The sequence below is a fragment of the Nymphalis io genome, chromosome 17, assembly GCF_905147045.1.
Source record: "Nymphalis io chromosome 17, ilAglIoxx1.1, whole genome shotgun sequence".
Classification (NCBI taxonomy): Eukaryota; Metazoa; Arthropoda; class Insecta; order Lepidoptera; family Nymphalidae; genus Nymphalis; species Nymphalis io.
In genome coordinates this window covers 2,340,780-2,355,976 of record NC_065904.1, presented here as the reverse complement: position 1 = coordinate 2,355,976, position 15,197 = coordinate 2,340,780, and the positions used below count along the sequence as shown (strand labels likewise).

The window sequence follows — 15,197 nt, the reverse complement described above, 5'->3', positions numbered from 1 at the left end:
AAGTAAGCTCCTAGCCTTTTCCTCAATAAAGGAGAGGAGGCCTAAGCCCAGCAGTGGGTCATTTACAGGCTGTTTCTTAAATATAGCATAATGTTATATTTCATTATTGAAACTGGATAATTTTTTTTAGTGGTTACCTTATGGAGTGCATCCGACGATACGAATTAAAAAAAGGAGTCGTTTCTAATTTTTCTCTGTTAGCAGAGTGGATCTTGCGAGCGATGACACAGCCTTCTCTCGGCTAGGAAGCCGAGGAAGGGGAGCGTTTGAAGGAGGCTAATCAACTTTACCCACTAGCTTGTTTTCGAATATAAAAAGTTATATGTCTCGTTTGCTCGGATGTACTTAATTTGCGACCCATTCCGGATATATCGGACCCAAATGATAAATTTGCGTATTTCTAGTGCAACAATTTATTTTATAGATATACCTATTGTAAGACTAAGTCAGATTGTAATATATAATACTATATATAATATTATATGCGATACGAATTATTATTAAATATTACCGGAGAGTATCTGTCATTTTTATATTAATGAAAAATAATTTATATTTTTAATCTAATAAACAACAACAAAACCATTGACAGATACTCTTTATGGCGGGAAATTGATAGACTTTAAATTCTCTTCACGAGTATTGCGAATTGCGTGTTGAGATCTAGATTTTACACTATACTAAAATTTGTAAATTCTTAAGAACCTTATATCTATTAGAACATGAAATATAGGATTAGTGATTTTTTAAAAATAAAAAATATAACTGAAAATAAATTAGTAACAAATAAATACCTAAATTAAAAACGTATGAAAAATTAACTGATTCTATAATACTCTTCATTGGTTTTTATTAAAATAATTTTGGTCAATATTATTATAAAAAAAATATTACGTTACTGCTTATTTCATTAGTATCATTTTAAATAGAATTATAATTGCAATAAAATTAATTGTTAAAACAATGAAATGACAATGTCGGCTTGCAACCATATTAAGCCAAGCTGAGTAAAAAAAAATAAGATCCCTAGTTTTAAAATTCGATATTGATATGAAAGAATATTTTATTAATAAAATTATCACGCATATTTTTATAGTAACCTAGCTTATAACGGAATGCACATAGTATAGACAATAGATTTTCTCATATTCTCTCTGTTAAGTCACGTAAATGTCATTGACCGAAATATTACAATTCACACGTAAGGTTTCGATAATGGGATTGTATTGATAAAAATTGATTTTGTGTTAGTTCTATTTAAAAGTGAGTACAAAACAGTTGCTACAATGTGGCTTGACCAAGCGGACGGTTTTGCAGAAATATTTAAAGGATACATACCATATTATTTGCTAGTTGTTTTTCCAATTTTTATTATAATTTCGCCCGCCAACCCAGTTGCCGCTTCACATGAATTTTCTGTGTATAGAATGCAACAATATGATCTACACACCGTACCCCATGGTGAGTATTATTGATAATTGCGTATCTCATTTATAATATCGGAAATCGATATATTTTGAGGTTATAACATTTCGATTTAGAATAAAAAAAACACAATATCTTATCTAGTGTAATAAATCTGCTTTCATATTGGGATGTTTGCTTAATGATAGCTTTAGTACATATCGTTGATCTTAAAACCTTAATTGTAAAGTCAGTACAGTATTCGAATAATCCTAACATTAATTGTATTTTCTACAAATTACTGAAATAAAACTAAAACATATATAGAAACTACATATCCTGTTCCCATTATAGCCATTGTAATTCACGATTTGTTTTTTTTAACTTAATATTTCCTTCATATGAACCTAACATTCACTTGAATAAAATTGTCAAAATTAACCTAACATTCAAATGAGTAAATTGACACATATTTTTTTTATGTTAAGATTACATGAAATATTTCCTTTCAGACTATTTTAATAGATTTAGTCTTGTAAACGATTTTGTATTTTTTTTTATTTTTTTTTATTACTATGGGTTATAAAATGAATAAAAAAATATATCACTGGGTACAAAAATCAATCAGTGATAGATAAAATATTTAGTTTTTATACTTTTGATTAATTTGGACTAGTTCTTATAAAAAAAAAAATTATGATTTATAAATATACATATAGTCAAAATCATTTGGGAATTTGTATACATTTGTATTTAAAATAGGATGCCGAAGTGCAAGCTTCAATCTTGAAGGCCGATCTCTGACCTCATGGAGCATGTCCCGTCACTGCGTTGTTGCCCGTATCCAGGATATTACAATTGACCAGTTTGTCGAAATCCGCAACAAGGCCGGAGCTCTATTACTAGTGTTGCCAAAGAATGATACAATACTTACAGATGAGCAGAAAGAGGTTTGTGAATATTTTAATCTGAAAGTCATTTAATAAAGATAGCTATTTTACATATTCTATATAAATTGATGGGATTCAATAATGTACACACAATTTATTTTACTTTTATCATAAAACTAATGTTATGATGGATAAAAAACACTGTAATTACTCTTGGTTAATTAAAATAATATTAAGTAAGAGAGTAAAAATGATTTTCTAATGCTAACTTAATACTATGTTTTTACATGAAATTAATTGACATTAAAAGTAAGTGAGATAAGCAATTTCTCAGAGATTTTCAGCATTTTTTATTTTTATACTTTAACCAACCCAAGTAGGGTCGGTATAATATTGCTTGATAAGGTTGTTACATAATTCAAACTCAACACTTAATTAAATATTCTCTGGTATTGCCCTAGTTAAATAACTAAGAGATTGCCATCCTTATTATATATGTGAAAATTTGAAATGAGTTTGTTTGTTTATTTGTTACACTCCCATCTCTTACTTACTCCACTAATCATCATGAGATTTTGCATTGATGTTGAAAACCCCTACTGCCTTCACCATACAGTTAAAGTTGCGGGCGGGAACTAGTACTAAAATATTTGAATTTCTGAGTATTACAAATTTACTACTAATTTTTTTATTATTATATACCAAATTAAAAATTCAAATCATCAGATAACTATTGTTGTTTTTTTTTTTATTCAGCATATTAAACTATTGGAAATGGTGATGATGCAGCAAGAAATTAGTATTCCTGTGTACTTTGCTGAGTGGACTCTAGACTTTGAGGATATCATCAAAGATTTACAGCACAGCTTCATCACTGATGATAAATCGGGAACAGCTCTTGAAGCCATGTTTAATACAGTTTCGTCTAATGGCTATCAGATTGGTAAGAATTGAGTATCTATTTTAAATTATTAATAAATAATAAGCCAAAAATTATTAAAAAAATGTAATGGATTAGCAACATTGTGAGTGTGATTAATATAGTCATTATAATACGCATTAGTTATATATTGCCAACACACTGCTATTGAAAGATCATTGCTATCTTCACCCGAATAAATATCAAAAGTAATATATATAATTGTACTATTTTGATTATTAAAATGTGGATTTTTTTTATAGTGGTATCAGCACCAAATCCTCATAAAATTGACTCTAAGCCTGTGACTATTCACGGAAAGCTGGTTGGCAGATCGAGCACACCTCAGACTATTGTAATTGCTGCTCATTACGAATCTTCAAGTATCATACCGGTGAGGCATAAAATTATTGTATTTGATACAATACAATGAGCACTGGATTTTTTATATTAAATATATAAATAATTTTATACAGGAACTTTCAAACGGTGCTGACTCGAATGCATCTGGTGCAGTCGCAGTATTGGAACTGGCTCGTATCTTTTCACGGCTCTACTCATCCGTTGCTGTCCGAGGTGGACCGTCTCTAGTCTTCGTTCTTATGTCAACCGGTCATTCGTTGAACTACTTTGCTACTAAAAAGTGGTTGGAGGAACAGTTGGATTCATCTGATGGATCTTTGCTGCAGGTGAGCTATTGATCACTTATATATAAATTTTTATTTATTATCTATATAATTCGATGGGATTAAATAATTAACCCACCACTTATTTTACTAATAATAATATGACCATTAAGTTTTTATTAAGTTAAAGGTATATAATAAACAATGTTGTCATCATAAACTTTGTAAATCATTACACTACTTTAATTTTAATTTACTTGGTTATTGAAAGTGATGGTCGGGTCCTGTGCAAGCCCACCTGGGTAGGAACCACCCGCTCATTATGTATTTTACTGCAAAAATTCAATACTTAGTTAATGTTGTGTTCCAGTTTGAAGGGTGAGTGAGTCACATGGGCTCAACTGCAGACACAAGGGACGTAACATCATAGTTTGTGAAATTTGTAACGCCTAAAAAACGGTTAATATTTCTTACAGCGCCAATGTCTATGAGCAGTTGTTTAGAGTTAATTATATACAATGTCCTCAAATCTATTGTAATAAAACAATATTTAAAAAAAAAAGTTTATAAATATTTTTTATCAATTTCATTGACATAAGAAAATAAATAAATACATAATTTCTTCCAACAGGATATATCATTCGCTATGTGCTTAGACTCTATATCGTCTGGACCGCTCACAATGCACGTCTCGAAGCCCCCAAAACCCGGAACCCCCGCCGAATCCATGAAAGCAAGGCTGGGCGTACCGCTTGTCCACAAGAAGATCAACTTGGCTGATGAGCTGCTCGCATGGCATCACGAAAGATTCAGTATAAGGAGAATGACTGCGTTTACCCTCAGCTCTCTGCAGGTGTGATCACATTATTACTTTAGTAATCCACTCTAATATATATGGTGTAGGAAAACATCGGGAGGAAACCTCCATGTGTCTAATTTCACTGCAGCAGCGTGGTGGAATGAGCTTTAAATTTTCTCTCAAGGAAACAGTCAACCTTACTTTCTATATAACGCTGCCAGAGTCACAAAGACCCGTCGCGGAGCACGTTGCTGGACGCGGCGTCGGACGGCGCGCTGCGCACGCTGGCGGACAACGTGCGCGTGACGGCGCGCGCGCTGGCGTCGCACATCTACAACCTGACGGGGGAGGGCGGCGCGGGGGACGCGGAGCTCTACGATGACGCACTGGTATGATTTTTGTTCTAATTTAATATCAATAATAAAAGAGATTGTCCTGTCTGTGTGAAAGCATATACCAGTTGTCATTGTTATCGTGTAGATCGAGTGTAGCGCCATCTAGCTTCGATAATAAAACCTCTATGAAAAAATGTATATACATACAATGATTAGCCAAACGGAGTCTATTAATCTCACATAGACATACACCCAGCATGCATTTTATATATATGTTACCGGCCAAATCCAGTTTTAGACTGAACTGAGTAAGGCACTATAACAATATCACTGCTGTCTCATTTGACCATTGGATTACGGATTAATTTTCTAAGGAGGAAAGTAAACTAGTACTAGTACTGCTTTAACCAATAACATAATTTGTTCATTCAGGAATTATATATATATATATATATATATAATTTTTTTTTATAGGGAGCCAACACAATGTACAATTTTTTTTCATGTCTGTCCCAGAAAATAACAATTCCAAATAATGACACTTATTAACACTATACGTCGCAATTATAGGCTAACTCATAATGCAATTTCAAATTTTCAGCTTCGTTCACTCTAACGTAATATACGAAAAATAAAAAAATTAAACTGACGCAAAACAAAAAAAGTTAATTAATGAACCATTCATGGCAGTACTTTGACATTTAAATTTGCAATCCGTCATAATACATTTTATTTTTAATTTGTATGCTCCCATGCCATCACCAAACACATCTAAATCCGCCTCTTTATAGACATTATTATACGTTTTAAGGGCCCTGTTTAAAGGCGCTGTATATATTTGTTCGTGAAAATCGACATTTAAAAGTCGGTATGTTCACAAATCTTGACTCTGAGAAGATCGGGGCAGTCCAATCTGCCTGATATGATTTTATGTAGAAAACACAAATCCATCACATCTCTGCGACTTGCGAGTGTACTCATGTTGTAATGTTTTAACATATCAGAGTATTTTTTCATATAAATTTTGTTCTTGTCCTTATAAGACAAAAATTTTAAAAACTTTTTCTGTACTCTTTCCAACCTGTCTTTATGAATTTTATAAAACGGATTCCATGCAACAGTATTCTAACTTACTTCTTACGAATGAATTATACAAAGTAACCATTGAGTTTGATTTCTTAAATTTTTTTGTGTTTCTTTTAATAAACCCTAGCGCAATCAATAATTACTTATAATGTGATCAATATGCGGGATAAAATTAATTTTTAAATCAATTATTATTCCTAAATCTTTTATTTGGTTTACTTTCTTTAGAATGCAATTATTTATGTTATTATCATAATTAATTTCTGATATTTTTCTTCTAAACGTAATACTGTGACAATTTATTTCATTTAGTTTCATGCGATTTTTATGACACCATTTCGTAAATTTATTTAGATCACTTTGTAAACATTTAGAATCTTGGATTGTATTTATATTAATATGAATTTTCAAGTTATCCGCATAAAAACTAAACTTTACTATGCATATTTACTATATTTAAAACAATTAGCCGCGTCGTTAATGAAAATAACAAATAATACTGGACCCAAACAAGAGCCCTGTGGAACTCCAGCTGTTGCCAAAATGTCTCTGACTTAAATCCTCCCATAACAACATTTATTTCTCTATTTTTTAAGTACGTATCTAAAAGTTTATGAAAATATCCATTAAATCCATAGTTAAAAAGTTTACTATATAAAAAGTTTAAATTATCAGAACCTTATGATCAACGAGGTCAAATGCTTTTGCTAGATCGGTATAAATACAGTCCACTTGTGTATTATTATCCAATGAATTCGAAATGTCATTAACAAAAACTGCTAAGTTTGACATTGTAGACCTATTTTTAATGAAACCATGCTGATTTTTCGACATATGTGATTTAACTTTCCAAGTGAGAAAAGGGCATATTAATGTTTCGAAAATTTTTGAGAACACCGATAAAATGGAAATTGGTCTATAGTTTCTTATATCCTTTTTGTCACCACATTTAAATATAGGAACTACTCGTGCTTTCTTCCAAAAACTTGGAAACTTTCCGATAGCTAATGATTCATGATAAATTATTGAAAGTGGTTTCACTAAAGTAGAAGCACACCGCTTAACGAATATTGGCGGTATATTGTCAGGGCCTGCACCTTTATCAATACTTAGGGTCTTTAGTTGCGACAATATTTCCCTGTCTGTTATAATAACGTTACTTATCTGACAGTTACTTTGGTATTTATTATAATTATAAGTAAAGTGAAGTATTGATAGGTGTTGAATCAGAAACATTGTATATACTTGAGAAATATTTAGCAAATTGGTCGCATATGTTTTTTTTTTTTTTTATAGAATAGGAAGGTGGACGAGCATATGGGCCACCTGATGGTAAGTGGTCACCAAACGCCCTTAGACATTGGCATTGTAAGAAATGTCAACCATCGCTTATAGCCAATGCGCCACCAACCTTGGGAACTAAGATTTTATGTCCCTTGTGCCTGTAATTACACTGGCTCACTCACCCTTCAAACCGGAACACAACAATATCAAGTATTGCTGTTTTGCGGTAGAATATCTGATGAGTGGGTGGTACCTACCCAGACGAGCTTGCACAAAGCCCTACCACCAGTTATGTGGTATCCTTGTGTCTTTTCCGTTAGTAAAATTACGGTTATGCATTGTCATTAATGTCGGATAATCACATTTTTCATTACGAAGATTCTTTATATAAGAGTAAAAAAACTTTGGATTTCTTTTAATATTGTTTTCTATGTTTTCAATATATTTCAAATAGTCTAAGTTAATGAGGTCTCTACTAATTATTTCGAATTCATATCCATCTAGTGGGTTAACAATTTTTTTTAAATAATATCCTATACTTGCTTTTTTCTTTTAACCTTTTTTTGAGCTGGCACGAGTACCATACTGGATATTTTATTTGGTGCTTAATATACTTTTTTTTGGTACATAATTTTCTATGTTTCGTCGTAATTCTATATAAAACAAATTAACCATATCATCAACATCTGTACACGCATTAAATAGTTCTTTCCAATTTATTTCTTCAATTTTTTTGTTTATCACATCGTAATGTGCAATAATATACATAAATTTAACTATATCCCTAAGTAAAAAGATAGTTTCCGATGAACCATCTGCCTAAAAATTAATTTTCAGTGGAGGATGATATTTATCGATAAAGCAAACATGTGTGGTACTATCTTGAACACTGATCTTAACAATATTAGTAAAAACTAGGTCTAATACTTTTCCGTAAACGTTATTAACTTTGTTTATTTGTGATAGGCCGGTTAAATCCATAAAATCCTTGACAATATCATTAGTTGATGAGTTTGTGTTATGTACATAATATTTTTTTTAATTGTTTTTATTAGAAACCCACTGTATAGATGGTATATTAAGGTCACCAATTATTAATGTTTTTATTGTTCTAGAATTATTTTTTCTATATTTTGTATAAAAACATCAAATATTTCCAATTTTGAAGGAGAAGGTAAATAGAGTGCACAAATTGATACAACGTTATTTCCTACAATTACGTTTACCCAAAGATCCTCATACTTCGTTTCCCACGAGTGAACCCTATAATTTTTAGGTTTTTTTTGATACCGCCAATATTCTTATTTATACGCGATAAAATAAAAAGAAATATAAATAATAAAAAAAACTGCACGAAGTTATTATATACGCTCAATCTATAGTTTTTAAAAAGTCTTTGGATTTTACACGTATTACGTCACTTGCAATTGCTTTTCTCAGAAATATATTTCCGTTACGAGACCACACGAATCGATAGCTCCTTTCTTTTGCGAATATTCGAGCTGCTGCATAAATATCTTTGGATGCGGAGGATAGATTTTCAGAAATATAGACAGGTGATTTTTCTCCTGCTATTTCCAAGTGTGATGTATTTAGTTTGTCCTCAGAGTTAGACCTGTTGAAATTCAGTGCGCCTGCAAACATCGATCTCTCAAGATAGGCGATGAGAATTTGACTAATATTGTTCTCGGACGCTTAGAGTTATTGTTTATTTTAGCCAATCCAGTACATTTACTAATACTACCTTCTTTAAGTTGTAAATTTATCACCTTGCTTATCTGTTCCACTGTTTTAATCAAATTTTCATTTGTAAACTCTGGTGCGCAGTGTAGTTCGATGTTACTTGCTCTTGCTTCTTTCTCCAATATGTTAATTGTACGACTATGATTGTTGATGATCTCTCTTAACTCACTTAGTTGGTAAACCACTCTTCTTCACATAGCAAATTTCATTTTTGGCCTCTTCTAATTCTTGTTTTATAGTATCGTATAGATTTGAAAAGAACTCTATAGACTCCTTGATCGATTGTAAACTATTTAATTCCTCTCTTTTTTTCTTTAATTCGGTACTTACTGTGTCGGTAATAATATCTTTAACTTCTTTTCTAATGGCCGACAAAAAAAAGTCCTGATTATTACCGGTGGATGATTTTCCGTCCGCGCTAATTAATGAAAGAGGCGTCGGAGAAACCGCCGGTACGGACGAAACTGTTTTATTGTCAGGACTGCTTTGTTTATCTGCGTTCGGCGTATGTAAGCTTTTACCACCTTTATACGTGTAGTTGTAATACAGATCGAACAAACCCAGTGGACTCGAGATATCGCTGTGTTATTATTCGAGGATACACATTCCAAATGAAATTGCAATCGACATTTGCTGCATTTGATGTTTTTTTTTTTGTAACTAGTACTTTTGCAGACTGCACATTCATTTATCATCTTGTGTAATTTAAAATGTTGAAAAAAATATGAAGTGCGTCGGGGATCGATCCCTTGACTTTTGGCACCGAACCGCAACACTACGAATGCGTTCAGACAGACTGTTGAAACATCGTTTGTAGCTCTTGTAACGAATAGGTAATAATAATAATAATAATATCCTGGGACATTTTTCACACACGGCTGTCCGATCCCAAATTAAGCTTGTACAAAGCTTGTGCTATGGAAATCAGACAACTGATTTACTACATATACTACTTTTCTTTTATAAATACATACTTATATAGATAATTATACCCCGACCAAGGACAAACAGGTATGTTTATGCACACAAATGTCTGTCCCGGGTGGGAATCGAATCCACGACCTTCGGCGTGAAAGGCAAGTATCTACCAACCACGCCAACCGGCTCGTCAAGATGCACATCATAACTAATTACTTATGATGGGTAGTACTGAATCAACACTTGCACTTCAATAAGTTTTAACTTTGATTTTATCACTTCTAACAAAATTTAAAGTTTTAAGCTTGGTTCAAACACTTCAATTACACTTTATTTCTATTTTGACAACTTTGGCAATGAAATAACTATATATTTTTACGGAGTGAGCAACAACGCTTGTGACGCGTATGGCATTACATTATATATGTATATATGTATATATATATATATATATTATTCCTGAAATGGTACCAGTAGCTATTTCTCACATTCTGTCCTGTTATAATAAAGCTGTGGTGACCACTCTCCATCAGGTGGTTCAATTGCCAGTCGGCTTTCCTAATACATGAAAAAAATATTTTACAAATGATAAAAAACTTTATAAATTATTTGACAGGGAATCTAAAAAAAAAATTGAGTTGATTTTTATATATTTAAATATAGTTTAAAATGATATTAAGTGTAAAAGAAAGGATGTTGTTGAAATATTGAAATTTTACAATAATTTACACAGTTAATATGTTTCATTCAATGGTGAATAAAGTTTTTTTTGTTGCAGACCGTAGATGAGGCATCAATCAGGCATTGGTACAAATACCTATCTTCACAATCCCGAGCACCACAGATTATAACGACAACGGCTAATGGAGGTTAGTGAATAATATATTTAAACATATATTTTTTTACATTTCTAACGCAAACCATTCGACTCACTCAGCTTTAATATTTATAACAACTTTTTAATTTGGTATATCAAATTTTTCAAAAGAGGGAATAATATAGTTATATATATAATACGCGGGTATGTGTGTATGTATATTCGAATCCGAGTGATACTGAGTTTTCATTAGTTCGTCAGTGAATAAATAAAGAGAAGTAATTCAGATCCCGCAGCGTCTCATCTTAAAAGCCTTCCTAGAGCATTGTTAAGCGATAACACGTTTCCGAACGCGTAGTATATTCGTGTGGTATATATTATATTTCAACTGCCTCGTTGGTCTAGTGCCTAGTTTTAAGGCCGCAAACCCGGAGGTCCCGGTCGGGCCAATAAAAAGTTACTGGGTTTTTCTGTCGAAAATTGTCAGTAGCAGCCCGGAGTCTGGAAGTTGGAAAATTTGCACACTCTCGTACCTCGGCGCGCACGTAAAGCCGGTGGACCTGCATCTGATCTGTTTCCGGTCGTATCGGATTATGACAGCTAGGGAATAGGGGCCGAAATCGGTCGGCAGGATATTGTATATAGAAGGTAGTGAGAGTATGCCGGTCCCGCAGGCGTGTCGGGCGCGCTGGAGCGCGCGCTGTCGCGCTACATGTCGGCGGCGGCGAGCGCGCACGTCATGGAGCGCCGCGAGCCCGAGTACGCGCTGTACGCGCCCACGCGCGCGCTGCTCTACGTCTACAGGTGGGCTAGGCGTTTTTTTTCTGAGGGGTATGATTTTAAAAGATTGGCGTGGTTGGTAACTTGCCTTTCACGCCGAAGGTTGTGGGTTCGATTCCCACCCAGGATAGACATTTGTGTGCATGAAAATGTCTGTTTGTCCTGAGTCTGTGTGTAATAATCTATATAAGTATGTATTTACAAAAGAAAAGTAGTTTATGTAGTATATCCGTTGTCTGGTTTCCATAGCACAAGCTTTGTACGAGCTTAATTTGGGATCAGATGGCCGTTTGTGAAAAATGTCCCAGGATATAAAAAAGACTATGTATGTAGGTTAATCGGTTCCCGCATATCTTTTAAATCATAATATGACACGAGGTATTATTTGTCGACTGGTTATCGCATATGTGACGTTACAGTAAATTCAATATGGCGCCCTCAAAACAAAAAAGGTCCGTATTTAAAAAATATTTTTTAGCTGTACAATATACAATTTATTCTTATAAATAAATATATTTTTTGTTTATGTTCGTTCGTCATTATGTTCTTTACTGACTCGACTGTCTAGTCTAGTGGTCGGACTTATATGACAGCGGATTCCAATCCTCAAGTCCTAGATTGAAATCCAGTGTTGACCAGACCAATAAGAGTCATTGGTATTTTGTATTGAGAAATTCTCAATAGCAGCCCGTAATTATAAAACGTTAACACTCTCGTGCCTCAGAAAGCACTTGAAGCTCTCCTGACGTGTCCGATTTACCGATTCATCTTAATACGAGAGTGCACTTGTAATTGCGCGTTTACTGTGTGCTCTATAATACGTCGTGAACCATTGGCTAGTCTCCGTTGGGATGACCGCCGTGACCAAAGTTGGTCATCAAAACATTGACAGCTTACATGCTCCTGTAATAATCCTACCAATTTTTGTTATTTCAGCGTAAAACCGGCAGTTTTCGACTTGATATTGACGCTCGCCATCATCGCGTACCTCACACTCGTATACTTCGTGATGCAGTTCTTCCCGAAGTTCTACGAGGAATACGCCAAGGTTATTACCGGTAAGGTAAAAATTAATTAGATTAGATGATTTTCAATTTTATCAAAAAGCTGTAGAGTCGATATTAGAGTAACTATGTACAGTTTAGGTTTGGCGAATGATCAGATTTTTAATAATTTAATGGTTGAAGGATAGCCGTAATTTGATCTTTATGTAAAGGTGGTAGAGTCGAAAATAAAGTACATTTGAAATAGTGCAACAATTCAATAGACACGTATCGAATTATATTTAAATTCAAACAATTATTTTTTAATAAATTAAAAAAAAATGCTTAGAAACTTTATAATTATATTTAAAAAAAAAACTTCAATAACCACGATAATTTATTTATTTGAAAATAAATATATACTTAATCCTCAAATATTCCAAAAATGTTTTCTGTTGATTATTTATCCATAGATAATAACAGACACGAGTAATAATTATAGATTATAAGAGAAATTTACTCAAAGTAAAAATTGAGTTTATATAATCTGTTTTCTAATTTTAAGACGAATAATTGTGAATTTTATTTATTAAAAGACGTTAAAACAATTTATTGTAAGTATTATTATTATCAGTAATTTGCATTTCTTTTTCATTTTTTTTTTTTTAATTTTGAATGCTAAATTAGGTTTTAATTATGACAGTGATATTAAAAAAAAGGTAAAACATATTTAATTTATTGAAAGTCATTTAATTCTCAAAAATCATAATAATTTTAGTATATGAATATATATTAATTACCTAATGAAATGCTTACATTTATTTAGGTTTGTTTGTTTTTTTTTCAATTGTAAGTTAATTTTTAATCTGTAGGATAGTTAATTCAAACAGTTTTGTGCAAATTTGTCAAAAGGTTTCAATATCAAACAATTTCATTCTTTTAATAAAAGTTAAATGGCGATATTGTCCCTTAAACAATTATATTGAACTATCATTATTAAGAGAATGTTTTAAGTGATTTCTATTAACCATAACCCATAGTTAAACATTATTTATGGTTTCAATGTACTATAAATCTATCTTAATTATTTGCCGTCCGTAAGTTCCTTGAATACATTAAATTTACATAGTTTAAAACAATGCTCATACAGTTTAATTATTACACAAATTCACGAAGAAAACTCTTAATATTTACTTATTCATTCTATTTCCAATGATCATAGTTAGTAAGTTCCGTTATACATGAAATACAGCTGATACAATGTAAAAATAGGCTGTACGTTTTAATACCTTTTCTTCAAAGTAATATAAACAATAAAAAATGAAATGTCATAAAAATTTACATAATTATTATGTATTTTTTTTTTTGTTAAATATAGACCAAGATAAGTCTAATATAGACAAGTATAGTTTTTAGTTACCCATATGGCTGTTTAAACACTGTCAGAATATAAATAACTCATGTTTATTTATAAAGGTTTTTAAAAACAATCAAATTCTTAAATTTAAAAAAAATATATACTGCACTAAAAATACTCTATATAATCTTTACAGACAATTCGATAGATGATTTCAAATAACTTTTGTATTCAAATAATGTTACGTGTAGTATGGTAGCATAGACAATTTTCTTTTTCCTTTAGTCTTTTTCACTATAACTGCCAATATTTTTAGTATAAATGTTTCATGGATTAACTAGTCGCGAATACGTGAAAAGAATATATTATGTAATAATAGATAAATACTACATGATTCCTGTTTTCATTGTATATTTAAAGGCCAGTACACGTTAATGAACAAAAGTCGATACCTCGAAAAATATCTAACATTCATAGACTAAAAATCGCCAAAATGCCAAGCGACAATAAATTTATTTCGATTAATGTGTGCTCACCTTTTCGTGGTTGTAACTACAGTATATTCCAATGGCTGGAATAAAGATAAATAGATAACTTCGACCTTGAATAGATATGACGTCATTGCTCGTTGAAATCTAAAATAATCTATGGTATTCATTATGGATTTGCGATTTTTTTTTTAAGTTTGAATAACGAAGGTGTTATTGTAACTTAAGGAGTGTTGTATTATAAATAAAGATTTATTAACCAAGAACAGCCGTTTGTCGTGAATTATATAGAAGGGCTATTAGCAAATCGTAGGGAATATCTTAATTTTGTTTATCTTGAATCTTTTTGCCATTGGAATAGTTACCATAGACAAAATGTAGTATTAAGCTATTTCTTTGTATGCGATTTTCCAATTTCAAAGTGTATGTTTATGGTTCAAATAAGAATTGTACAGAGACTTATCTTACATATGGTTGTCTCTTTCACACATATAGGTTTTTAAGGTAGCAGAACAAAATGTCTTGTATGATGGTGTAAGCGAAAATGTTGTATATTGCATGGAATTGAATAAAACATTTGGTTTTAAAAATATTTTTTATTTCTTATAATGCATATAAAATTTTTGAATTTTATCACATATGTAAATATGTTTTTTTACAAAAAAATAAAAAGCGAGTAACTGGTACACGTTACAGAAGTGAAACCATTTGCGTCTGATACGTTACATATAAAACGTTGCTCTCAAAATCTACCATGAAATCATCGCG

The 15,197-nt window shown here is 31.9% G+C and overlaps 1 protein-coding gene across 1 annotated transcript; it reads left to right on the top strand.

Annotated features, from left to right (window-relative positions):
- Positions 1-1,186: 1,186 nt before the first annotated feature.
- Positions 1,187-15,077, top strand: LOC126774978 (nicalin-1). Its single transcript, XM_050496670.1, has 10 exons — positions 1,187-1,461; positions 2,167-2,354; positions 3,051-3,237; positions 3,477-3,607; positions 3,690-3,902; positions 4,471-4,692; positions 4,860-5,027; positions 10,783-10,873; positions 11,496-11,625; positions 12,538-15,077. Exons 1-10 carry the CDS (start codon positions 1,287-1,289, stop codon positions 12,677-12,679), a joined length of 1,647 nt encoding a protein of 548 aa, XP_050352627.1. The 5' UTR covers positions 1,187-1,286; the 3' UTR covers positions 12,680-15,077.
- The last annotated feature ends 120 nt before the right edge of the window (positions 15,078-15,197 follow it).